Source organism: Microcaecilia unicolor, chromosome 5 (assembly GCF_901765095.1).
Source record: "Microcaecilia unicolor chromosome 5, aMicUni1.1, whole genome shotgun sequence".
In the NCBI taxonomy this organism is placed as follows: Eukaryota; Metazoa; Chordata; class Amphibia; order Gymnophiona; family Siphonopidae; genus Microcaecilia; species Microcaecilia unicolor.
The window spans coordinates 259203169-259229899 of NC_044035.1; the positions used below are offsets into that span (position 1 = coordinate 259203169).

Genomic DNA, 26731 nt, shown 5'->3' on the forward strand with positions numbered 1-26731 from the left:
GGAAGTATTGGTCTCTGAAACTTTATTAACACCATATTACTTTATCCTAAATTAAAAATAAAATTATTTTCTTTACCTTTGTTGTATGGCCATCTACTTTTTCTCATTGTGTTGCTCCCAGTCTCTAGATTCTGCTTTCCTTCGTTTTCGCTTGACTCTTCTGCCAGGGTTTCCTGGCCATTTCTCATTTTTCTCTTCTTTTTCTTTGCTTTCTTCAATATTTTTCTGCCTCTCTCTGTGTCTAGATTTAATTCATTCTTACTATCCATTCTTTAATTTCCTTCATCTACTTATGGCTTTTCATCTTTTTCTCACCCTTGTTCTCCCCATGCCCCTTCCTCTTATTCTCCAATCTTTCACTACTCCCCCTTTCCATGCAGCAGCTCTCCTCTTTCTCTCCCCATCCTTCCAGTGTCTCCCCTCTCTCTCCCCATCCTTCCAATAGTCTCCCCTCTTTCTTTCTGCATCCTTCCATCCAGTGTCACCTCTTTCTCCCTACCCTTCCATCCAGCATCTTCCCTCTTTCTCTCCCCATCCTTCCACCCATCTACCCTCTCTCCTGATCCTTCCATCTAATGTCTCTCTCCCTCCTTCTAACCAGTGTCTATCTCTCTACCCTTTTCTGTTCAGTGTCCCTTCTCTCTCCACATCCTTCCACTCTCCCCTTTTTCTCTGCATCCTTTCATCCATCTCCCCTCTTTCTCTGCCATCCTCCCATCTGTTTTCCCTCTTTCTCTCCCCATCCTCCCATTTTCCCTCTTTCTCTGCCATCCTCCCATCTGTTTTCCCTCTTTCTCTCCCCATCCTTCCATTTTCCCTCTTTCTCTCCCCATCCTTCCATTTTCCCTCTTTCTCTGCCATCCTCCCATCTGTTTTCCCTCTTTCTCTCCCCATCCTTCCATTTTCCCTCTTTCTCTCCCCATCCTTCCATTTTCCCTCTTTCTCCCCATCCTGCCATGTTTTCCCTCTTTCTCTCCCCATCCTTCCATTTTCCCTCTTTCTCTGCCATCCTCCCATCTGTTTTCCCTCTTTCTCTCCCCATCCTTCTGTTTTCCCTCTTTCTCTCCCCATCCTGCCATCTGTTTTCCCTCTTTCTCTCCCCATCCTTCCATTTTCCCTCTTTTTCTGCCATCCTCCCATCTGTTTTCCCTCTTTCTCTCCCCATCCTTCTGTTTTCCCTCTTTCTCCCCATCCTGCCATCTGTTTTCCCTCTTTCTCTCCCCATCCTTCTGTTTTCCCTCTTTCTCCCCATCCTGCCATCTGTTTTCCCTCTTTCTCTCCCCATCCTTCCGTTTTCCCTCTTTCTCCCCATCCTGCCATCTGTTTTCCCTCTTTCTCTCCCCATCCTGCCATCTGTTTTCCCTCTTTCTCTCCCCATCCTTCCGTTTTCCCTCTTTCTCCCCATCCTGCCATCTGTTTTCCCTCTTTCTCTCCCCATCCTTCCATTTTCCCTCTTTCTCCCCATCCTGCCATCTGTTTTCCCTCTTTCTCTCCCCATCCTTCCATTTTCCCTCTTTCTCTGCCATCCTCCCATCTGTTTTCCCTCTTTCTCTCCCCATCCTTCTGTTTTCCCTCTTTCTCTCCCCATCCTGCCATCTGTTTTCCCTCTTTCTCTCCCCATCCTTCCGTTTCCCTCTTTCTCTGCCATCCTCCCATCTGTTTTCCCTCTTTCTCTCCCCATCCTTCTGTTTTCCCTCTTTCTCCCCATCCTGCCATCTGTTTTCCCTCTTTCTCTCCCCATCCTTCTGTTTTCCCTCTTTCCCCATCCTGCCATCTGTTTTCCCTCTCTCTCCCCATCCTTCCATTTTCCCTCTTTCTCTCCCCATCCTTCCATTTTCCCTCTTTCTCTGCCATCCTGCCATCTGTTTTCCCTCTTTCTCTCCCCATCCTTCTGTTTTCCCTCTTTCTCTCCCCATCCTGCCATCTGTTTTCCCTCTTTCTCTCCCCATCCTTCCGTTTCCCTCTTTCTCTGCCATCCTCCCATCTGTTTTCCCTCTTTCTCTCCCCATCCTTCTGTTTTCCCTCTTTCTCTCCCCATCCTTCTGTTTTCCCTCTTTCTCTGCCATCCTCCCATCTGTTTTCCCTCTTTCTCTCCCCATCCTTCTGTTTTCCCTCTTTCTCCCCATCCTGCCATTTTCCCTCTTTCTCCCCATCCTGCCATCCATTTTCCCTCTCCCATTCAGGCCCACAAGCCCCAGCTCCCATTGCCGGCCACTGCTGCTTTTCCTGATGAGCAGCAGGGCCGGCGCTACAAAAAGAAGAAACGCTAAGCTGACTGAGCTGAGCGCCAACGCGTCGCTAAGGACGAGAAAAAATGTTTAAAAAAAACGCGGCACTGCAGGCAGCCTCGAAGCATTGGCTGCTGGCTCTGCAGGCTCCTTCCGTCTCTTACGTCACTGCCCCTGCTTCGCTACAGGGGCAGTGATGTAAGAGACGGGAGGAGCCTGCACAGAGCCAGCAGCCAATGCTTCGAGGCTGCCTGCAGTGCCGCTTTTTTTTAAAAACATTTTTTCTCGTCCTTAGCGACGCGTTGGCGCTCAGCTCAGTCAGCTGAGCGCTTCTTCTTTTTGTAGCGCCGGCCCTGCTGCTCATCAGGAAAAGCAGCAGTGGCCGGCAATGGGAGCTGGCGCTGGGCGGGCCTGGGCTGGAATTGGGTGGGCCTGGGCCCACCCGTAGCTACGCCCCTGTTTAGGACCCTCTTCCAGTTTCCGCTTTGTGCCCCAGCATGTCTAACACCAGCCCCATGTCTCCCACTAGCAGTTTGTTTATAAACCTCTGGAAGGGTCACAGCTTGTGAATAGTGCATCTTGTGGCATTCTGAATGCACAACAGTGTATAGTAAATGTGTAAAGCTTTTGGTTTGATTTTGTGTTTTTGTTGTATACATTTTGATGCTTTTTGGGTTTCCTCTGCTTTTCCTTTCGCTATGTTTTAAGACCGAAATGGCATGAGTTCATTCATTAAAAATGTGCCTGCATCTAGATAGGGAGGTACACATGATCAGAGAGAGCAGCTTTACTTGCTGTGGATTCTAAAGTGACTGTGTGTAAATATGTGCACATAGCTTCAGGGAGAAGAGCTTTATTCAAATGTTATTTCTGTCTTATGTACCTAAGCACATCAAGTGTTAGAAAATTACTGTTTTGCTAAGTATAGCCTTATAAAGTGTACTTAGCACTCTAAAAAAGTATATTTTGCTTCTAGGTATTGAACCAGAGCCCTTTGAAATTGGAGAGCATCTTGTAGAAGCTAGCGGGAAGCTTCACTTATTGGACAAAATGTTAGCTTTCCTGTACTCTGAGTATGTGATGCACTGCTATTTCATTGTTTATATATTCAGAAACTCTACAGCTTTGCAAGCTTAAGCAGCTAGAAAATAAAAATATGCTCACCAATATTTAAACTCTGTGGTCAGTGTTTCTCTTAACCTACTGCCATGCCAGTATTTTCAGTGCTAACCACTATCCAGATAGGGGACAATTCTATAAATGTCACTGAAATTTGGGCACCAAAATGCAGAGTGCTCAGCGTGAATACTGTAGCAGCACCTTGGATTTCTGTTATAGAGTATTAAGTCCACACTTGCGTGCTAACATTTAGGCGCTATTGCTTACACCATGTAAAAAGCAGGAAACGCGAGCATGTAAATATTGCACTTTAGTGTGTCACTCGTAGTAGTCTATAAATTATGCACATAAGTGTGGGACCCACCCATACTCCGCCCACGTGTAAGTTTCCAGAATACCACTTAGGACTAGATTCAGCAAATCATACTGAAAAATCTGTGCAAAAAATTATGCATCAAGCTGTATTCTATAAAGGGTTATCCACACTTTATAGGATAGTGCCTAATCCACAACTAACTTAAGTCGCCTGCATTTATGTCTGCTGAAATCAGGTGTAAATACTGGTGCCTAAATTAGGCACGGATCAGGTGTATTCTATAAGTATGCACGTAATTCATAGGAACGCCCCAGAAACATCCCTAAACACTCACCCAAAAAAGTTTGCATCCTAGGATTTACGCACAGAGCCTTATAGAGTATAATCTGCGTGTAAATCCCAGTTAAGGCTAATTAAAGTCAGTATGGTTGTTGGCAGACAATTTAGTTATTTGTTTATTGGGTTTTATTAACCGCCTTTATGAAGAGATCCGCCCAAGGCGGTGTACAATTCTGTTAACAGCATAACAATAGTAAAATGTACAAGTATAAACATAAATACAATGAAAGAGGAAACTTGAAAACAGCAAATTGAAACCTAATAATAAGACTACCACGAAACAGGATCAAAAATATATAAATTTAACAGCACTGAAATTCAAATAACAGAGATATAATACGAGGCAAGCATAATAGTGATGGAATATCTAATAAGCATACAATTAGAATATTCAAATAACATTGCTGTGATACTAATGCTTAATCAATTAAGTTACATACACAAATCAGCAATGCACGCTGATTTGCGTGCATGCAATTTTAGTCGCCATATATATAATCCAGGGGTTAGTGCCCAAATGGCACTTGCGCTAGTGTATGTAATATTCAGACACACAAGTTCTAGTATTCTACGCTTTCATTTGAGTGCTAAGATTATACAATAACTGTAGAATATCCGGTCTGTAGAAAACTAATTATTGGCTTTAAAGATATAAATGTATTTGTTTCTCAGCAGTAAATCCCTGCCTGATAACTTTAAATACAGCAGGTGGGCGTATTGTGTGTGGATTAGAGTTGCAACTATTTCTATTGAACACTGGGCACTTTTTGGCCATATTTGTATGCTGATATTCTGTCTGAAATTCTCAGATAATTGAACATTTCACAGTTTCTCATAGAATTTATTATGGTGCTGTTTCTGTAGGGGTCATCGTGTTTTGCTGTTCAGCCAGATGAGCCGCATGCTGGACATTCTGCAAGACTACATGGAGTACAAAGGTATCTGTTTGTTTCTAGGAATCTTTTTGTTACAAATATATTTTTAGTGGTTATTTTGCTCATTTGTCCATGCGGCACTTTACAGAGCAAGAAATACTAAATACCCACAATAAACTGGGAAGGTACAAAGACTGTAACAAATAGCAAAAACCCACCCAAAAGGATAAATGAACTGGTCAAAAACAAAATCTAACTTTAAGAAAATGTTTGGTGAAATAGTGGAAATTCATCAGTAAGGACTCAGTACCCGAGCCCGAGAGCTTAACATGAAATTGCCTCAATAATAGGCCGTTCAACAGTGGTGTTCCTAGGGGGGCTGACACCCAGGGCGGATCGCCGATGCGGCCCGCCCCCCCGGGTGCAGCAGCCCCCCCCCCCCCCCGGAACAGCGTGACACCCCCCCCCCGGCGAAGGAACCCCCGATCCCCTGGCGAAAGAACCTCCCCCCGGGTGCACGCCGCTGGGGGAGGGGGGGTGCCGCGCGCCTGCCGGCTCTTCGTTTTCATGCTCCCTCTGCCCTGGAACAGGAAGTAACCTGTTCTGGGGCAAAGGGAGCATGAAAACAAAGAGCCGACAGGCGCGCGGCACCCCCCCAGCGGCGTGCACCCGGGGCGGACCGCCTCCACCGCCCCCCCACCCCCCTTGGTACGCCACTGCCGTTCAATGTGCTCTCCTTACTTCACAGAAATTTCCACATAAATGAAGTTTCAGTGAAGTGTGTATATAATTCAAAAACAGTCCAAAATCCATATCAAAATTTAAAAATTATAACAATAGACAACCATCACTTCTGACAATGTGTAGAAAAAGATGCCAAAGTATATGGTAAAACTGCACTTAACAGAGCAGCAGATGTGGAAAATCAGGGATTTGGGGGGGGGGGGGGGGCAGCTACTTTGACAGTGATTTGGAACACAGGATAAGAGTACAGTGAGCAAGTATCCAATGAAACAGATAAGAAATAACCACAAGAAATATAAAATCCTGTTACTAATGATAAGGAGGTATATGACTTTTCCATATTTTCTAAATGAATATTTTTTTTGTGGAAGGTTATAGCTATGAGCGACTAGATGGTTCTGTGAGAGGAGAAGAAAGACACCTGGCTATAAAGAGTTTCAGTAATAACTCTGTCTTTGTTTTTCTTCTGAGCACGAAGGCAGGTAAGAACCACCATCAATCGACACAGGATGGGATGTTGGGGAGGGAATACAACTTGTAAACTTACTGGCTTAACCGAAGAGGAAGGTCCAATTCTGTACCTTCTGAATGCTTTTATCTTTAAAAAGTTAGTTATAACCTCCATGGACTGTGCAAAACTTGAGGAAAATGTGGTAAAAGGAATACCCTTACCTCTTAGTTAAGAAAATAGAATAACATTTTATCTTAATATTAAGTCATTTTTTAATTATTCTTCAAACAGCTTCTCTGACCATTATGACATAAATACCATACTGGGTCAGACCAATGGGCCATTAAGACCAGAATCTTTTCTTCGACAGAGGCCAATCTGGGTCACTTGGAAGAATCTGGTAGCTCCTAATGGGAATCCATTCCCTCTCATGCACTCCCAGTTCTCAGCAGTAAGAGGTGGTGGTCTTCTACACTACCTGGCTACTAATTAGTAGACCTATTTCAAAAGTTGTCCAAACAAAGCTTTTTAAACCCAGTGTGCTGCTGGCTATATCCTCCACCATCAAATTCCACTACTGTGATTCCTTGAAACCTGGAAGTGGCCATGTTGCATGACTCACAAATGGCCTTCAAGTCTTCAGTGCAATTTGGTCTCTAGTAAGCACATCACTGCAAATTTAATCTATGCTGTGCGAACTAGCCAGCTCCAGTTCCATGAAAAGTACATTTCTGATACAGTTCTGAATGTGAATGCTCGCTGGTTTTAGGGGGAATGGCGGGAAAGCAGCTTGAAGAATTTTGAAAAAATAAGGGCTTGGCCATAGAATGTTTAATTGATAGAGTGGAAATGTTGCTTTGGGAGTATTGGCATGGTTCAGGGAGGCTGCAGCTGCCTTTGACACTGGAATTTTGTGTACTGTTTATAGGCTGAAGGTAAAGAGACTGGGTTGAAAATTAGAAAAATGAAAGCAAGAGGATAGTTTTCTGAGGGTGAGGGGTTACAATATTCAGGGCGCCTAAGCAGGAAAGGTACATAGATGTATATATTGCACCTCTTATAAAGGCGCAACATATGCACTTGTGTTCCTTTTATATAAACAATTGCCTGAAAGCTCCAGCACAGAGTTACATCTGCATCCAGGCAGGCATAAATGTGTGCGTCTACTTTTGTATGCACGCTCAAGTGGGTAATAAAATTACTCCATAGTGATTGGGATAGCTAACAGAAAATATTTCCTTTTCTGGAGTTCAGTTGTAAAGTAAATACTTTAAGCCAGTGGTTCCCAAACCTGGTTCTGGAGGCACCCCCAGCCAGTCAGATTTTCAGAATATCCACAATGAATATTCATGAGAGATATTTGCATGCAGTGGAGGCAGTTCATGCAAATCTCTTTCATTAATCATTGTGGATATGCTGAAAACCTGACTGGATGGGGTGCCTCCAGGACTAGGTTTTGGGAACCACTGCTTCAACCATATAAATATCTTGCTTTTTAAGGAATGTAAGGCTTTAAAGCCTTTTTTATTCTGTCTTGGGGGAATCTTTCACCTTTATAGTACTGTTTATGTCTTCTGTGTTGTATTTTATTGGCCTTTATTAAAACATTATTATAGGTGGCGTGGGAATGAACCTAACTGCAGCAGATACCGTGATTTTTGTAGACAGCGATTATAACCCTCAGAATGATTTACAAGCAGCAGCCAGGGCTCACCGAATTGGCCAAAACAAGTAAGGAATGCATATGGATCTTTCTTTTCTGTTCAGCACAGTCTTCCCTTCCCCATATTCCCTACTAAAATTTTCTGCGATCACATCACATTCCCCTGTTCTCTGCCACGAGCAAGTGCGCTGGTTTAAATCTGAATCCATTCTTAAAAGAAACAGAATAACTGAATACATTTTAATCTGTACTTTTAAAAAAATGAATTATAAGCATAACAAATATAACATTCAAGAAAAACCTTGTGCAGAAGGTTGTTTTTAACACAAAGAAGATGTAGAATTTATCATCTTAAATAGGTAAAATCTACTATAATAAAACTCACCCTCAACATTCTGAAGACAACGTTCTGAAGTCACTCAGTCACTCACTGAAGGGTTCATGGATTCATGGTGGTGAAGCCACAACACTGACCATGTCTCTCTGCCCCGCCCTCGCATGACGGACCAATCAGAAAAAACACCCTCAACATTCTGAAACACAAAGGACCATCACAACACCGTTCCCAGGCAACACTAGGCAACGTAAGACGGACCAATCAGAGGAAACTACGTGACAATAAGGGAGGAGCATTCCCCAGCAGAATGGCTCATTATCTGTGCAGCACGGAGAGCACAGAACCACCCCTGGAACGAGAGAAGAATATTCCTGCTGTGGGTATGTGCAAAAATAGACCGGGGGAGGGGGGGAGAAATTTTTAAATGCCTAATGCCAGTACTGAAGAGTGCCAGAGGGCCTCTAGCACAGACTATATTTGGGATCGCTTGACATGGAGTCAGAGGAGCCGGAAAACAATGTGCCCGTCACCATCTGGGACGTGGGCGAACAGGACAAGCTGCGGCCCAGCTGGAAGGATTACCCGCGACCCAGCCAGCAGCAAACAGCGACCAAGGAAGGGGGAGGAGTACTCCTTCCCTGCCTAGGAATCGCTGGAGACTGGCTGCCAAACTAACGAAACAACCGCACACCGACGCACCACCTCCATCATTCGAAAGGCATCCACTCTTTCTTCAACAGAAATGCAAACTAATAATACAAAACAAACAAAGAATACATGGTTTCTCAGGCGGCTGCAGGTAACTCCCCACCCCCTTCCTCTTCCCCTTTTGCCGAAGCGGCCAAGGACGTGCCCAACCATCCCCAGCCTCAGGCAAGCAGTCTCCCACCTCGGGGATTCCCCGAGCACCCGGAAAAAGACGGCGCTGATTCCTGCAGCGCATAAATGTTCCAGCATTCCCCTGCAGCTGGCCTGAAATGGACCAAACATACCGGATCACCCCCCGACGGCTCGAGACCGTGCTCTTCTCCCTTCCGCCAACTTAAAACAACCATCCCCGTCCTCAGGCAAGCCGTCACCCACCTCCAGGATGCCCAGAACCCCAGCCCAATGGAAAAAGATGGCGCTGCTTCCAACAGCACATTTCTCTTCCAGCATTCCCCTACAGCGGCCCTGAAACGGCCCCATCTAAAACAACACTGCTGCCTCAGCACAACACAAAAAAAAAACATGGAAAAAAAAAAACAACACTCAACAAAGACTGACCCCCCTACAACCACATTTACATTTCACCAACAGAAAGACCCCCCTCCACAAACCTCCTTGACAGACAAAACCACACACACACAATACAACAGAAACACACCCTCAAAGCCACACACCAATCCAACCCACTTTGCCAGCACAGCACATCCCCCAACCCCCAAGCAAAAAACAAAACAAAACAAAAAAAGACACACATCAACAACCTGCACACACACCGCACCCTCACACACTCACACACACACACACACAAAATAACTCTGTGACACATACACACACACACAAAACCACATGCTAGCGCCCGTTTCATTGGTTTCGGAAACGGGCCTTTTTTACTAGTATAATATAAAGAAAAAACATGGCCAGCTAAAGTTTACCACAAAAAAGGAGAGTTTTAGCATAACACAGTAATAATATAATTAAAAATTACAGATTGCATAATGTGATAAAGGAACATATTCACTAATAATGCCATTTTGCCCTTTAAGGGACAACTGCTCCCGAGATTTTTCTAGAAGCCAAAAATGCGGTCAGATGAGAAGGGGACCAAAATATATATTTGCTAGAATGGTATTGAATAATATTCTTGCAAGGAAATTTAATGAAAATAAAATCTCCCAACTGATCTACTGCAGGACGAAGCAACAAAAATTGCTGTCTCCTATAGCAGGAAAAAAACAAAATTTTCACTCTTAAAAACGATCATCCTCTATGGTGAAATTATTTGTTAAGTATCCATGTCTATGTTAGTTGCCAAAGTCACCACCATCATTGCAGGTATGCTCTTTACATCTTTTGCCATTGTTGTAATCTATTGTATGCGTGCTTCAGTGTGTCTATTCTGTTACTCATCTAATCTATTCACCTGGATTAGAGGTGGATTTTAGAGAGGGCATACAAATCACACTCATGCATCCCTCCCTCCTCCCCCCAGGCCCAGGCCCACCGCTGATTACAAGCAGAAGGAAAGGAGAACAGCTGCATGTCAGCAGCCTGCTCTTCTGCCACCCAGTGCTAAATGTAAACTGTGTTGTTCAAATTTTGCATTCAGTGCCAAAGCAGCACAGGAGGAGAATGCAACTCGATATGCAGCCTTCTTTTGATCCTTACCAGATTGGAACTGCAGGAGCAGGGGAGAGAGAGGGAGAGCTGGGTGCCTGTGTGCTACAGAGGTGGGTGGAGAGGGAGAGAGATCAGGTCATCCTGTGTGCCATGAGGAGAGGGGAAAAGAGCTGGGTGTCTGTTGCTACAGGGATCGGGGAGAGGAAGAGAGTGCTGGGTGTTTGCATGCCTTGGGGAATAGGAGAGAGTTTGGTGACTGTGCAGCAGGGATGAGGAAGGTGGGAAAGACCTGGGCATCTGGGTGCCACAGGAATAGGGGAGGAGAGAGGGAGGGAGCTGGGTTTCTGTGTTGGAGGGTATGCAGCAGGAGGACAGAAAGCTGAATGTCTGTATAGTGGGGTGCAGGAGTTGGAGAGGTATATGTAGGTGGAGAGAGAAAGCTGGAGGGATTTGGTTATGGGGGATGGCCACTGGGAGACAGCTGTGGTGGGGAGTCAATGAAAGACTTATGGGGGTGTATGCTATGGGGTAGGTTTTCAAAGTGGTGATTGAGAGAGCTATGAGGGTGTGTTCTGAAGGAGGGGAGTTTGAGGTATTGCACTTCGGGGAGGGAGGGTTGTAGGGAGGCAGACAGAGCCAAAGGGGGATGTATGTGTGTACCAAGAGCAGGGATGGAAATAGAACTGGGGCATGGGGGGTATTGTTGGGGGCAGGGGGTAAGGCCTGGGCAGATTATGAGTTGGAGAACAATGTAGCCGAGGTGGGCCCCAGGGTGTATTGGGAGGCTGCTAAGGCACTGATGCAGGGTAAAGTAATAGCTTTTACATCTAGGACTGCCAAGATTAGGGACCAGGACCTTATTGCTCTGACCAAGACTCTGAGGGAGATTAGACAGATCTTTCTGTCCCAGTCTTCCAATAGGTCTCGTCAGGCCTCTTTTTTTGCTAAGTAGCAGGTCCAGACTTTACTGGACTAGCGAACTCTGCATAGTATTAAACTATATAAATACAGACTATATCATTGGGGAACAAAACTGGTAAATTATTGGCTTTGCTGATGAGGCAGCATTCTGCCAAGAGCTATATTAGCAAGATAAGGGGGCCGCAGGGCTATCTACATACATAGAAGGCTGCTGTTCAACAAGAGTTTGTTTGTTTTTATGAGTTGCTCTGACTGGTGTCTTTGATCCTGCTGCTTGTCAGACTTTTTTTTTCATTCCCTTCAGTTACCTTGTTTGGAACAGGCTCAATTGTAGCAGCTTACTGCTCCCATTACAGGGACAGAGGTGCAAGCAATAATTAAAAACTTAAAACTGGCCAAGGCCTCAGGTCCTGATGGCCTGGGCACAGAACTTTACAAAATATTGCAGGACTTATTGGCTCCCTCCTTCATATCTATGTGTAATCATGTCAGGGAGGTTCAGGACATGGGCCCATCTTTGAACCACGTTTTTATTACAGTATTACCCAAGCTGGGCAAGAATGCAGAGCTAGTGGGTTATCAACCCATTTCTCTCCTGAACCAGGTTGTAAAGATTTTGGCCTCGGTACTGGCGTCCAGGCTGAACTGATTCTTGCCTCAATTAATCCATCCAGACCAGGTAGGCTTTGTATCTGGCAGGTATGTTTCAGCTAACATCTTGAAGGTACTGCTTATGATTCAGGAGGGGACACAAATCTGGCCAGCCTGAATGAGGAAAAGGTCTTTGATAAGGTCATATGGCAGTACCTCTTTTGGATCCTGGATAAATTTGGGATAGAGGGTCATTTTCCGGAGTGTGTGCGGGTTTTGTACAGGAGCTCAGTTCTTAATTAACAAGGCTAAATAGTGATGTATTTGGGCAGGGAGACACGTCAGGGCTGCCCTCTTTCCACACTATTGTTTGTCCTCTCTTAGGAATCTTGTGTCCAAAATCCTCAAGATCCCTAACTGCAAGGCATTATTATGGGCTGCTCTGAATATTGTATTAATTTGTTTACTGACGACATGGTCTTACTTATCGATCAGGCCACCACTAGTCTTCATCGTATCATGGACATTATTTGTAACTTTGGTACCTTTGCAGGCCTCAAAATTAACTGTTCTAAATCGGAGTGTTGTCTGTGTCTCAGGCACAAGACTTCCTCCTTATGTGGGCAACTGGAGGCATTAAGGGCCAGATTCTATATTTGGTGCCTAAAATATTTGCACAGAAAACAGTTCTGGCTAAACATATTCTATAAGTGGCGCCTATATTTAGGTGCGGTATAAAGAATACACTTAGTTGATATCCTAGTGCCTAAATCTATGTGTCTTCATTCACACCAATGAAAACATGGAGTAAATCCCAGCACGTAGATTTAGGTGCAGAGGGCCATAAATTTTGGAACACCCATTTTCCTTCCCATGAGCACACCCCTTTTGAACTGTGCACATTAGAATTTAGGCGCAGTATGTTACTGGGTATGCTTAGCGAATTATACGTGTAAATTCTAATTATTGCCAATTAGCACTCATTATTGCTTGCTAAGTACTGTTATCAATTCTGATTAGCCTGTTAAGCCAATTAAATTATTCGTGTTATGGAATACGCTTAGATTACGGCACAGAACGCTAGGTGCACTATATACAGTGGTGTGCTGGAGCAGGCTCTCACAGACTCGCAAGAGCCGGTTGATAAGTTTTTAAGAATTTTGGGAGCCAGTTGTTAAAGTAGGGCCCTCCATTGCTACTTTAACAACTGGCTCCCAAAATGTGGGTTGGGCCCCCTGCTGAATTCTCTTTTACTTTGCTGGTGGGGATGCTGAGCCCTGCCAGCCAAATAAATAGACTACTGCTGCTCCCTGCTCCTTGTTTCCAGCTCTGGGCAGCAGGCTGGGACTTCTCGAGCATGTGAGAGAGGTTCCAGCACGCTGCTCAGAGCAAGACGTTGGGAGTGGTGGCAGTCTATTTATTGGCTGCCAGCAAAGGTATGCCTAGCGTGCCTGCACGAAGGGAGGGAGGAGAGAGAGGCAAGTGTTGCTTCCCCACCCCCTGGCCGCCCCTGGCCCTTCCAATTGCAGAGTTGGCTACGTCCGGAGAAAGAGCCTGTTGTTAAAAATTTACCAGCACACCCCTGACTATATAGAATCCGGCAGTAAATACCTGGGGGTCTTTCTAGGGGTAAACATTGAATGGCTATACCAGAGGAATGTCACTGATAGGATAGAAGCTATTTGGAAACTTTTTATCAAGTGGAATTACCTCCTGCTTAATTTTGTGGTTAGGGTGGCTTTGGCTAAAATGGTCCTTCTCCTGAAACTGCTCTTCTCTGTGTAGATGGTTCCTATCAGGGTCTGTCATTACCACCTTCATATGGTGCTCCAAGAGACCACACATCAATTACGCCAAATTGATCTTAGATAGGGGAATGGGGAGCGTCCAACTCCCAGATCTCTGTATGTATAATATAGCAACCCTGATACGGTGGATACATGAGCTGCATGCACATCACCATTTTTTTGCCCCTGCGGGGGTTTGGGAAAGCTGGTGTCCACCCTAATCAGTCTTTAATGTTTTAGCATGTAAGGACAGAAGGCAGCTAGGGGATGTTGGGTCGGCGGCAGAGCAGCGTATGGGAACCACTGCTCCCTGACTTTTGGAAAGCAGGAAAAGGAGGTAAATTCATGGAAAGATGGGTGGTGGACGATGCTAGAGCGCGGGTATGGGGTTGGATGCCGCTCCAAATGAGTGCTGCCTGAGGCCCCTGCCTCAGGTGGCCTAATGATAGGGCCACCACTGTCTGCAAGTTTCATGTGTAAATGAGGAAATCTTAACCATGTATATACCTACCTGTAAAATATGTGCTATACAAGTTTGCAGGTTCAAGTTTATTTTATTCTTTACATTCATTTTATCACTCAGGAACTTCAAGGCAATATCACTTTGTATGTTACTATACCATTTATGCGCCTTAATGCAGTACTACTTGTAATTCTCTATCCGGAAATGGAAATCGCCATTACAGCATAATGTAAGCCACAATGAGCCTGTAAATTGGTGGGAAAATGTGGGATAAAAATGCAACAAATAAATAAATAATACATATCATCCATCAGAGGCCCAGTTAAGCAGTTTACAAAAAATATCCCATATGTAAGTATGAGAGTAAAAAGATAGAGAGTGGAAAAGATGGAATGTATTGTATAAATAGATCAGAAGTAATGAAGATAGAAAGCTTATGGTATTTGCCGTACAGTCCAGGTCTGTCGCCATTACCCCAGGTCTTACTAGTATATTAGGAGGTCGTACTTGCCATTAGAAGGTTCTTCTAGAAAAAAAAAGTTTAGACATCTTAAATTTTGAGAAATAGGATTCAAGATGCAAGTAGACTGACATAGCTTTCCACAGTGAGGGACCTATGACACTGAATAAGTTATGTGCTTATTTACAGAATAGCGCTTGGAATCTTGGCATTTATGCATGAGTAATCGGCACATGCATAATTAGCCCCTTTTTAATAGAATTAAACCTTTTCATATCCAATTTGTATTGTTCATATAGCCTAGAATAATGTTGGAGTAACCTGTCCTGGGCATCCTAGCATTCTTCTGGCCGTGATCACCGCCTTGTCGCATGTTTCATCACCTTCAGATCCTCAGAAACCATCACCCAAAAGTCCCTCTCCTGAGCTGTGCTTAGCAATCTCTCTCCTATCTGATACATCTCCTTTGGATTTCTGCACTTCTTGGTATTTAATTTTAACTCTACACTAAAATTCACAGGAACCAAAAAATATATATTTCTCGTTATCTTCTAATACAATGTTTATGGTAGATATATCAGAACTTATGAAGATTGCGTGATAAAACTATATTTATTAACATAAATCTTTCAGGTATAATATATTCTACTCCTACATGCAACCATTGTATTCATATAATGTGTATTTCATACAGTAATCACACTTTGGAAATATACAGTGATCACACTGCGCAGCAATGATGACACTGTACATCTATAAACGCATACCCAACATCCTGGTTATACTGCCCATATTCACTATAGGATCATTCTCTCCACACTCACTCCTAAAAATCCCTCTTTCTTATCAACGCAACCGTTTCCTATGATTGATCCAGTGCTTCTTATTCATTATTCATTAAGTGTATAATCCACAGGATCCACACTATAGTCTTGATGAAAATGCTGAAATGGTTCTATAAACCAGTCCTTTCACAACTCCAAATTATCTCTGCCTATGATAATTGGCATCAGTTTTCTCCATTGGTTATTCAGCCCTCTGTGTGGTTCCTTTCCGTGGTCACACTCTGATAGTCCACTGATAATGTCAAAAAATCAATGAATCATCTGTCGGTAAACACAGCATAAACACTGTGAACAGGGCGAGTCACCTTGGAGTCGTTTACCAAAATCTTCGCCTATGTGTGACCTTGACTCAGGCCGAGTTTCGCGATTCCGCTTTTTCAAAAGGCACACATTTTCATACCCTATAAATGTATACAAATAATATCTCTCATTAAGCAAATCTTCATAGTTCGATAATGCCATCCTTCTCCTTAACCCATTCTCTATTTTCACTTACTTGAATAATCAAAGTGCTACAAATGGCCCAGCAACTCTACATGTTAAACCTAGTGGACCTGCCACCCAGAAACGCCAAAAGATCAGCCCGCAAATTCCTCCAGTTGAACTTTCCCAGCTGTAAAGGAATTAAATACAAACAGGCATAAGCTACTACCTTTGCGTACAAAAGCACACAGATATGGAATGCACTACCTATGGCCCTGAAAACCATGGACAACTTAACCAGCTTTCGCAAATCTTTGAAGACATATTTCTTCAACAAAGCCTACAAAAGAAATCCTAATGAAACTAACCACTCCTAAACTACCCAAGTGCTTCAAAAACCTCTCACACGACCTTACCTATCACCTTTCCATTTAAATCCTCATCTACCTTCAGCTTATTACCGACTATTTAAAATCATGTAATGACTATATCATAACAACACTCTGTAAGCCACATTGAGCCTGCAAAAAGGTGGGATAATGTGGGGTACAAATGCAATAAATAAATAAATTTCCTGTGGGAGGAAATCCAAATCATAGAGACCGTCAATCTCTGTTCTCTGACTACTTTCTAGCCCATTTTACTATCATGGAGAGCACACCCGCTTACTACCTATCCCATTCGATCTCCTTGTTAAGTCCCTCCGGCTGAGTCGTGTTCCATTTGTAAATTAATCTCTGCTCTTTTCTAATCAGCCAATCAGGGTTAATTGTACCATCATTTCTTTGTAATTGCAGCAGCACCACATAGCGCAAATCTGCTGCCAGATCTTGTGCTGTCCTTCAAGGACCTGAAAAACAATACTGCTAAGTGCTTTTTGATTTTTTTATTCTTAATTTCTCAACTGTCTGGCTATAGGGTTACACACCTATCTATTCTCTGGATTTTTATCTCCATCAGCTATCTATCTACAGAAATATTTGTTTAGCACTTTTGCTTTTTCCTCATCGCTGTCCACGTAGCGGCATCTTTCAGTCTCAGAATTCCATTTTTAGCCTTCCTCCTTTCACTAATATACCTGAAAAAATTCTTTCTCCCCTCCTTACATTTTCTAGCCATTTGTTCCTCCGCCTGTGCTTTCACCAGATGTATCTGTCTCTTGGCTTCTTTCAGTTTAATGTGGTATTCTTTTCTGTGTTCCTCCTCTTGGTTTTTCTGTATTTCGTGAACGCCAACTCTTTTGCCTTTATTTTCTCAGAAATGTAGTTAAGTGAATATGTGTGCACATGTTGAAAGTAGTACAAGTGATGTTTGTTCCATTGTTTTGGACTTTATCCAGAAAGTATTTTTAGTTTACAGGAAAGTATGTACTTAAATTGCTGCCTCAGCAACAGATTAATAGGATGGTTCCATAGGGCACATGAGGTACAAATGAAGTTTTCTTTCTTTTTTTTTTTTACTTGAACTCTTTTGCAGACCTGTAAAAGTTATCCGTTTGATTGGAAGAGACACAGTTGAGGAAATAATATATAGGCGGGCAACCTCAAAGCTCAGACTGACTAACACCATCATGGAGGGAGGTCAGTTTGCTTTCTCTGGGGAGAAGGCACAGGCACCAGCAGTCACACAAGTAAGTCAAGCTTCTTCAGCTTTCACATCACCCTCATAGAGGGGCTTTGTCAAGAAAAAGGCTAAATGTATAAATGATAGCTAAGTTGGCTTGTATCAGTGCATGAATTGCATTACACATGTGACCCAACAGCTGGAAAGGTTTGAATGAACATTTTGTAGTGATTATATGTTGCATGGGAGATAGAGAGAGAACGCTTCAAAAATTATTCAAAGGCTAGTGGAAACAGAGATGGTCTTTAAAAAGATGAAAGGAATAAGAATGAGTGGAACCTAGAGCTTGTGACTCTCCTATTTCTTTTTCCTTTCCTCCTTTTCTTCTCTTCCTGGTTTTTCTTCTTCTGAGCTTTCCTGTTCCCTCCTGGCTTAAGTTGGCCAAGTAGTGTACATAAAAACTAAGAAAATTTATGAACTTTGATGTAACTTTGGCCAAATTGCCTGTTTGTTTTGTACTTTTACCAGTGCTTTCAATTTTAAGTTTTATAACAATGACTGTATAGATTTTGCTATAGGTTTTATATTTAAGAATGTGCTTAGATTACTGTTCATGTTTAAAGAGACCTATTTGTTCTGACTTCATTGTTCCACAGGTGCTTAAATAAAAAAAAAACATTGTTTAAATAAAATAAAATAAAGATGAAGGGACTGTAGCAGAAAACACAGACAGAAGCAGAGTGGCCAGATGCACAAAACCACTTCACAATGGTACACTTACAACAGATTTGGTATTTTTGACAAATTTAAGGTTCCTGCAAAAATCGGTCACATTTTCTGCTCTTCATAATAGACATAATATGCGTAGAGGTGGACTTGCAAACCATTGTTCATTTAATAAGCACAACTTTAAAATGCCCAGGTTTTAGCCATAGTATAAATTTTGGCATTGCACCAGATTAGAGGACTTCAGTCATATCTTTAACATGGGCATTAAAATGGCAATTCAGGTGGTTAATAAATGGGCAGAGTAGGTGTCTTGGGAATACTGAGTAGCCAGTAGTTGGTGAGGTAAGCAGAAGTGAGGAAGAGGAAATGCAGACTAATTAATACCTTATGACTGTGGTTTCAGAAGAGCAGCCTTACTAGCTCTCTCCTAGATTGCGTTTTTGCTGTTTTATCATGCCTTAAAAAAGTAGAAGTGAAAACATTTAGCAGATTGGATGATATTAAGTATATCCAGTGACATGCATTTGCAATTACCAGTTAGTAAACCTGAGGGATGAAAACAGAGAATGTAAGGAGATTAGGAAAAAGAATCCAGAGAATGTGATTAAGTATGAAAATAACAGAGCAAGAAATGCATGTTTTAATAGAAGGGTCCTGGAATATACTTTTTACCCAGGGTAACAGGCCGGTTACAATTTTTAATCACGATTAATCACACAATTAAAGGTGTTTTACTTATTGATTTATTTCCCATGCAATTAGTTGTGACTCTGGGCAAGTCACTGAAGTACCTGTATATAATGTGTAATCCTTTTTGATTGTAACCACAGAAAGGCAGTATATCAAATCCCATCCCATTCTCTTCCCTAAACGACTGTTCCATATCATCAAGCTGATCAATCCATAGACTGGTGGGTTGTGTCCATCTACCAGCAGGTGGAGATAGAGAGCAAACTTTTGCCTCCCTATATGTGGTCATGTGCTGCCGGAAACTCCTCAGTATGTTCTCTATCTCAGCAGGTGGTGGTCACACACAGCAGCAGCTCTGGCTAGGCCTCCAAGCCTAATCCTTAGGTTTTGTTGAGGCCTGGGGTTGAGGGCTCTTTTGAGCAAGTGCAAACCTGGTGGTGCCAGGTCCCTCCTTTTCTCCCCCCTCCCGCTGGCTCCGTTTAAAAAAAAAAAAAAAATTTTTAAACGTCTTTAAAGGCGTTTAATTCGACGTTTCTTTAAACGTTCATTGCAGCTACTCACTGGGACACCAGTTCGTTACAGCTCGGAGCGGCAAGCAGGTAATTTTACCTTTTTATAGCGGGCAGGGGGTTCCCCGATTCTTCTCCTCGTGGCATATGGCGTCGGAGGGCGAGGGCGCAAAGGGTCGCTCCCCGGATCGCTGGAGCGCTTCTAGAGGGGATGCGGGGGTTTTACAACCTGATTCGCCCTTGATGGGTGACAGTTTAGTGACCGATGAATGTCCCGGTCGTTCCTCCGGCGTGGCGGTTTTTTCCCGCCATAAACGCCCATCCCCCGCTCCTCGCCTCCGCCATCTTGGCCGGCCACGCGGCTCGGACGGCTTCTTCGTGGGCCGCCCTTGAGGTTGGAGACATTAATGCCATGAACGCCCTTAATTTGGGCGACGGCACAAAGCGGCTAAAGTTAAGCGCCGTTCTTCCCGCGCGGCTCCTTCGCGGAGTTTCGCGCCGGACGCCATTTTGGATGCGCAGCATGTCTCTCCCCCGCTATTGCGAGCGCCGGTTGAGAGTGCGTCTAGGGCTGTTGCCCAGGCTGCGGAAGTGCACAGTCTGGGGGGTTTCTCCCCCGAGTTTGTTTTGCTGCTGCATCAGGCTTTCCTCATGCAAAACGCTGCCCCTGCTCCCTCTTCTGATAAAGAGGTTGAGGTTCCCAGAGGTAAACGCCCTCGGGTTGATTTCCAGGCCTTGGAGGACTTTGTCTCCTCCGATGTAGATGAGGGCAGCGTGTCTGAGGTCTCCCAACGGTCCTTTGCGGATTCCTTGGAGGAGATAGATCCCCGCTCGGATGGAGCGGATGACCCCTCTGCAGCGCGGCTTTTTAGCCCAGAGGATTTGCCCAACCTGTTGTTACAGGCCATGGACACTTTGAAGATTTCCTCTCCGGAGGACGTCTCTCCCTCAGCCCCTGTTGGCTCTGCCATTATGCTGGGGACGAAGCGCCCGCCTAGATCCTTCCACGTGCATGAGCCATGCGGCTCAATGGGATGTCCCGGAAACGAGCCTTAAAGTGGCTAGGGCTATGTCCCGCCTCTATCCTTTGGCTGTGAGTGAACGTGAGGCCTATCTGTGGCCTACCGTGGATTCTTTAATCACTGCGGTGACTAAGAAAACGGCGTTGCCGGTGGAAGGTGGCACGGCCCTAAAGGACGCCCAAGACAGAAGATTGGAGGCGGCCTTAAGGTCGTCCTTTGAGGCAGCTGCTTTAAGTTTGCAGGCCTCAGTTTGCGGCTCCTATGTGGCCAGGGCGTGCCTGACTATGGTGCAGCGGGCTTCCCCCTCGGATCTTTCCTTGAGGGCTGATTGGCCGGCCCTGGAATCGGGCTTAGCCTATTTGGCAGACTTGCTGTATGATGTCTTGAGAGCCTCAGCTAAAGGCATGGCTCAGACAGTCTCTGCGCGGCGGTGGCTTTGGCTGAAACATTGGTCTGCTGACCACGCCTCTAAATCCCGCCTGGCTAGATTGCCTTTTAAAGGCAAGCTGCTCTTTGGGGTCGAGCTGGACAAAATCGTGACCGATCTCGGCACGTCTAAGGGCAAGAAATTACCAGAGGTCAGAGCTCGGGCTAGTACTCGTCCCGGTACCTCCAGAGGACGGTTGCTGGAAGCCCGTCGGTACCGCCCGGGCAAGTCGGGTTCCTCTGCCCCCTCTTCCTTCAAGAGGAATTTCTCCCCCAAGCAGCATTCCTTTCGCAGAGACCGCCGTCCCGGAGGTGCTCCCTCCGGTCCTCCCCCAGGGTCTCGTACCCAATGACGGGGCCTTGGTCCACGCCCCAGTGCAGATTGGAGGACGGCTGTCCTCGTTTCTGGGCGAGTGGACCACTATAACTTCAGACGCGTGGGTGCTGGAAGTCATCAGAGACGGCTACAAGCTAGAGTTCTGCCAACCCTTAAGAGACGGGTTTGTACTCTCTCCCTGCAAGTCTCCGGTCAAGCTGTGGCAGTGCAGCAGACCTTGGACAACCTGATCCGCCTGGGTGCGGTCGTTCCGGTGCCAAAAAATCAGATTGGCAAGGGACGTTACTCCATTTACTTTGTGGTTCCAAAGAAAGGAGGTTCTGTCCGGCCTATCCTCGACCTCAAAGGGGTCAATCGGGCCTGGAAAGTGAGGCACTTTCGCATGGAGACTCTCCGCTCTGTTATAGCGGCAGTGAAGGCAGGAGAGTTCTTGGCTTCCTTGGACATCAAGGAAGCGTACCTGCATATTCCCATCTGGCCTCCTCTCCAACGCTTTCTGCGTTTTACAGTCCTGAGACGACACTTCCAGTTCAGAGCCCTCCCTTTCGGGTTGGCTACTGCTCCGCGGACCTTTTCCAAAGTAATGGGGGTCATAGCGGCCTTCCTGCTAAAGGAAGGAGTACAAGTCCATCCTTATCTGGACGACTGGTTGATCCGAGCCCCCTCTTATGCAGAGTGCGGCAAAGCTATGGACCGGGTAGTTGCTCTTGTGAGCTCCCTGGGATGGATCATCAACTGGAAGAAGAGCCAGCTGCGCCCGACTCAGTCCCTGGAGTATCTGGGAGTTCGATTCGACACCCAAGTGGGCAGAGTGTTCCTGCCAGACAATCGGATTGTCAAGCTTCAGGCTCAGGTGGACTAGTTCCTAGTAGCCTCTCCTATTCGGGCTTGGGACTACGTGCAGCTGTTGGGCTCTATGACGGCCACGATGGAAGTAGTGCCCTGGGCCAGGGCTCATATGAGACCACTACAGCTATCTCTGCTGCTGCGCTGGACTCCGATGTCGGAGGATTATGCTGTGCGCCTTCCCGTGGACCCAGCAGTGCGCAAGGCGCTGAGCTGGTGGACGCAGACAGACAAGTTGTCTGCAGGATTGCCTCTGGTGACCCCGGAGTGGATTGTCGTCACGACAGACGCCTCTTTGATGGGCTGGGGAGCCCACTGCTTGGGAAGGACAGCGCAGGGGCTCTAGTCTCCTGCAGAGGCAAGTGGTCTATCAACCTCCTGGAACTCAGAGCCATTCGGTTGGTGTTATTGGAGTTCATCCCGGTACTGGTGTTGTAGCCTGTACGGGTCCTGTCGGACAATGCCACGGCTGTGGCCTATATCAACCGCCAGGGAGGTACCAAGAGCGCCCCTCTAGCCAAGGAGGCTATGAGTCTTTGCCAGTGGGCGGAAGCGAACCTGGAGCAGCTTTCAGCGGCCCACATTGCCGGAGTCATGAATGTCAAGGCGGACTTTCTCAGTCGCCATACCTTGGAGTCCGGAGAGTGGCAACTATCTGCTCAGGCGTTCTTGGACATCACGAAGCGCTGGGGCCAGCCGAGCCTAGATCTGATGGCGTCATCGGCCAATTGCCAAGTGCCGCGCTTTTTCAGCAGAGGACGGGACCCTCGATCCCTGGGAGTAGATGCTCTTCTCCAACAGTGGCCGACACAAGAGCTCCTCTATGTGTTCCCGCCCTGGCCCATGTTGGGCAGGGTGCTAGACCGGGTGGCAAAGCATCCCGGCAGGGTAATCCTGGTGGGTCCGGATTGGCCCAGACGTCCCTGGTATGCGGACTTGATCAGGCTCTCAGTCGACGATCCTCTGCGGCTGTCAGTGGAGCAGGGCCTGTTACATCAGGGTCCCGTGGTGATGGAGGATCCCTCTCCCTTTGGTCTTACGGCCTGGCTATTGAGCGGCAGCGTCTGAGGAAGAAGGGCTTCTCAGACAAGGTCATCGCCACTATGCTGAGAGCGAGGAAGCGCTCTACTTCTACTGCTTACGCCAGGGTTTGGCGTATCTTTGCAGCATGGTGTGAAGCAGGCTCACTTTCTCCCTTCACTGCTCCAATTTCTTCAGTGTTGGCGTTCCTGCAAGAAGGTCTGGAGAAAGGCCTGTCGCTCAGTTCCCTTAAAGTCCAGGTAGCGGCTCTGGCTTGCTTCAGGGGCCGCCTGAAGGGTGCTTCCCTGGCTTCGCAGCCAGATGTGGTGCGCTTTCTCAAGGGAGTTAATCACCTGCGCCCTCCTCTGCACTCAGTGGTGCCTGCGTGGAATCTCAACCTGGTGCTAAGAGCATTGCAGAAGCCGCCTTTTGAACCCTTGTCGAGGGCATCTCTGAAAGACCTGACGTTGAAAGCAGTCTTTTTGGTGGCTATCACTTCAGCCAGAAGAGTTTCCGAGCTCCAGGCGCTCTCATGTCGAGAGCCTTTTCTGCAGTTCACTGAGGCAGGAGTGACTATTCGCACAGTGCCTTCCTTCCTGCCCAAGATTGTTTCTCGCTTCCAGGTGAATCAGCAGCTCTGTCTCCCTTCCTTTCGTAGGGAGGACTACCCAGAGGAGTACTCCGCTCTTGAATATCTGGATGTGAGACGAGTCATCATCAGATACTTGGAAGTGACCAATGATTTCCGGAAATCGGATCATCTGTTTGTCCTGTTTGCAGGTCCTCGTAAGGGTCTGCAGGCTGCTAAGCCTACAGTGGCAAGATGGGTCAAGGAAGCCATTGCAGCGGCTTATGTGGCCGCGGGGAAGGTGCCGCCTATCCAGCTGAAGGCTCACTCCACGAGAGCTCAGGCGGCCTCGATGGCAGAGGCCGGATCCGTCTCCTTGGAAGAGATATGCAAGGCGGCAACGGGGGCTTCGGCTCATACATTCTCCAAGCATTACCGTTTGACTGTGGCTGCACGGGCGGAGGCCCGGTTTGGAGCTTCAGTGTTGAGGTCAGGGATTTCTATGTCCCGCCCTGGGTGAGTACTGCTTCGGTACATCCCACCAGTCTATGGATTGATCAGCTTGATGATATGGAAGGTAAAATTATGTATAATCATACCTGATAATTTTCTTTCCATTAATCATAGCTGATCAATCCATAGCCCCTCCCAGATATCTGTACTGTTTATATTCTGGTTGAATTTTAGGTTCAAGTTTAGCCTTCAGTTACTTCAGGAGGACTTCGTGTTCAAGTTCTTCTTTCACTTGGATTCTTCAAGAGTTGAGACGAGTTTGTGTTACAGTGAGCTGCTGCATTCCTCTCCCCTCCGTTTTACGGGGCTGGATTGAGACATAAATTCTGCCGGCACTCCCTCCCGCTTCGTGCGGCTGTAGGGCAGCTTTGTACCCCTCCCGCTTCGGCGGTGTTAGGGTCAGTCAGCTCCTCCCGCGGTTGCGGTTGCAGGATAAGCCAGATCCCCCCGCATCGGCGGGTGTGGTGTCCCTCCCCCGCTCCGCGGGGATGAGCTGGACGGATTCCCCTCCCCCACTTGTGTGGGGATGAGCTGGGTTAATTCCCCTCCCCCGTTTCGGCGGTGGTGAGCTGGGCAGAGTGTCCCTTCGTGGGTGTAATTCTCTAAGTGCTGAGTCCTGCGGATGGAGCTTTGATATCGACATACTGAGGAGTTTCCGGCAGCACATGACCACATATAGGGAGGCAAAAGTTTGCTCTCTATCTCCACCTGCTGGTAGATGGACACAACCCACCAGTCTATGGATTGATCAGCTATGATTAATGGAAAGAAAATTATCAGGTATGATTATACATAATTTTACCATAATCTCCCTTCCTCCTACCCCCAGATCCAACATCTCTCCCTTTCACTTCCCTCCCTTTTCTCTTCTCTTCCCCAGGTCCATTTTCTGTCTTTCTTTCCTGGGGTCCATTCTTTCTCTCACTCTCTCTCTCCCCACCCCCCTGATTAGTGACACAAACTTGGTAGTGAGCATCACCATGCTCTTCTCATGGCTGCTGGAGCTCACTGCCTCAGCCATTGCTTCCATCGGTGGACTTCCAGTTCTGCTTGTGGGTCTGCACCTCACTTCCCTCCCCCTACCCAGGGTTCAGCATTTGCCCCCCCTTTTTCAGTTCCTCCTCCCCAGTCTACCTTAAAGGTGGTCCCCAGAAGTGGCAGCATTTTACATATGCTGGCTGTGGCCTGCTTTAAAACTTTCCCTGTGGCCTGTCCCACCTCCTCTGACATCAGTTCCTGTTTCGGCATAAATGGGATGGGTCAGAGGGAAAGCTTCAGACCAGGTGCAGGCAGCATATGTGCAACAGTGCTGCTGGCGAGGATCAACAGAAGACCACATTTAAGGTAGACTGGAATAGGGGGTGGGTGATGTTGAATCGCGGATGGGGGGGGGGGGGGGTATTGGATTGTGCCAAGGACAAGGGGTTGGGAGTGGAAGAGAGCAGAAGCGATGTTTGGAGGAGACAGGAGATGTTGCAATGTGATTAATTTTTAAAATCATAATTAATGATTACTTCTTTAATTGCAGAGTTAACTGTAATTAAAATGCAGCCTTACTTTTTACCTCTTACAGCTGAATGAAATCCTGAAGTTTGGTTTGGACAAGCTGCTGTCATGTGAAGAAAGCACCATCCAGGAGGTGGATCTGAAGGACATCCTGGGAGACAGCAGGAAAGGAGAGTGGGTGACAGAGAGGCCACTGCAGCAGGATAAGGAGGATGAAGGAGCAGATTCGGAAAGTAAGTACGAGAACTTCTGGAGCTGCTGCTGTTGTGTGCAAGGGGAATGTTTATTAGGAGATATGTTTTTGGAATGTTCTGGGTTCCTTGTGCGGTTGATGGGGATGGAGCCTTGCTCCTTTTTCACGGGTTAGGTGCTGGGCTGGCTATTTGGGTTTTATTTGGGATACGGGAAACAGCTCTACCCTTTTGATACGGGTTTTATCTAAGATGCCCATTCCGGTTCTGAGTTCTATGAACATTTTAATGGGGATTTTAGATATTTATGGTCAGTCCGTTCTGAATTAGCAGCTTTTAGTAGCAGGCTATTTGTTAGTGTTTGTATATTTAATGTGTGTTCAAGTTTCATTTCTACTACTTTGTTTACCTCATTTCAATTTTTGTATATTGCTTTGAGTGGCTACGGCAGGGAAAGCAGTTATAAATCTGCTTATATATTTATAATATTAACAACTGAAAAACCTCAAGTTCTGTAACATGATGAGTGAAAGAACATTCTTGCCATTATATACTGAAAAAAGGAGAAATAATAGGTTTGAGACTCAGCATGTAAGTGACTTATACATTAAGCACCATTGGTAAACAAAGAAGTTTGTGTACCTTCCACCTCTGGTAGGGTATGTCTTAAGGATGTAAGCAATTGTTTAAAAAGTTAACTATTCCTCATCGTTTGTCAAGACCGGTCCAGACATATGTGTATATGCTCTCCTGCCAGCAGATGGAGACTGCAACCCACTGTTTTAATTACATCACCATATAGAGAGTTCTGTGTAGTCCACAGCTAGCCAGTGTTTCTCAGTCTCCAGCAGATTGTGGGTGAACTACTCTGGTAGGATTCTGTGGGAGAACTAATACATTTTTATTTCTTTTGGCAGTTCTCTG

At 45.9% G+C, this 26731-nt stretch overlaps 1 protein-coding gene across 3 annotated transcripts in view; it reads left to right on the forward strand.

The window, feature by feature from the left end:
* The window catches only part of CHD1L (chromodomain helicase DNA binding protein 1 like), a 163275-nt gene that overhangs the window by 70270 nt on the left and 66274 nt on the right, over positions 1–26731 (forward strand). For 2 of the 3 annotated variants that reach the window (XM_030204037.1, XM_030204036.1), the window contains exons 10-15: positions 3205–3301; positions 4867–4940; positions 5993–6103; positions 7689–7803; positions 17364–17517; positions 25684–25849. In XM_030204037.1, the coding sequence (XP_030059897.1) occupies positions 3205–3301; positions 4867–4940; positions 5993–6103; positions 7689–7803; positions 17364–17517; positions 25684–25849 (717 nt within the window). The remainder of the gene's footprint in view (positions 1–3204; positions 3302–4866; positions 4941–5992; positions 6104–7688; positions 7804–17363; positions 17518–25683; positions 25850–26731) is intronic. The other variant, XM_030204038.1, reaches the window with a different exon arrangement.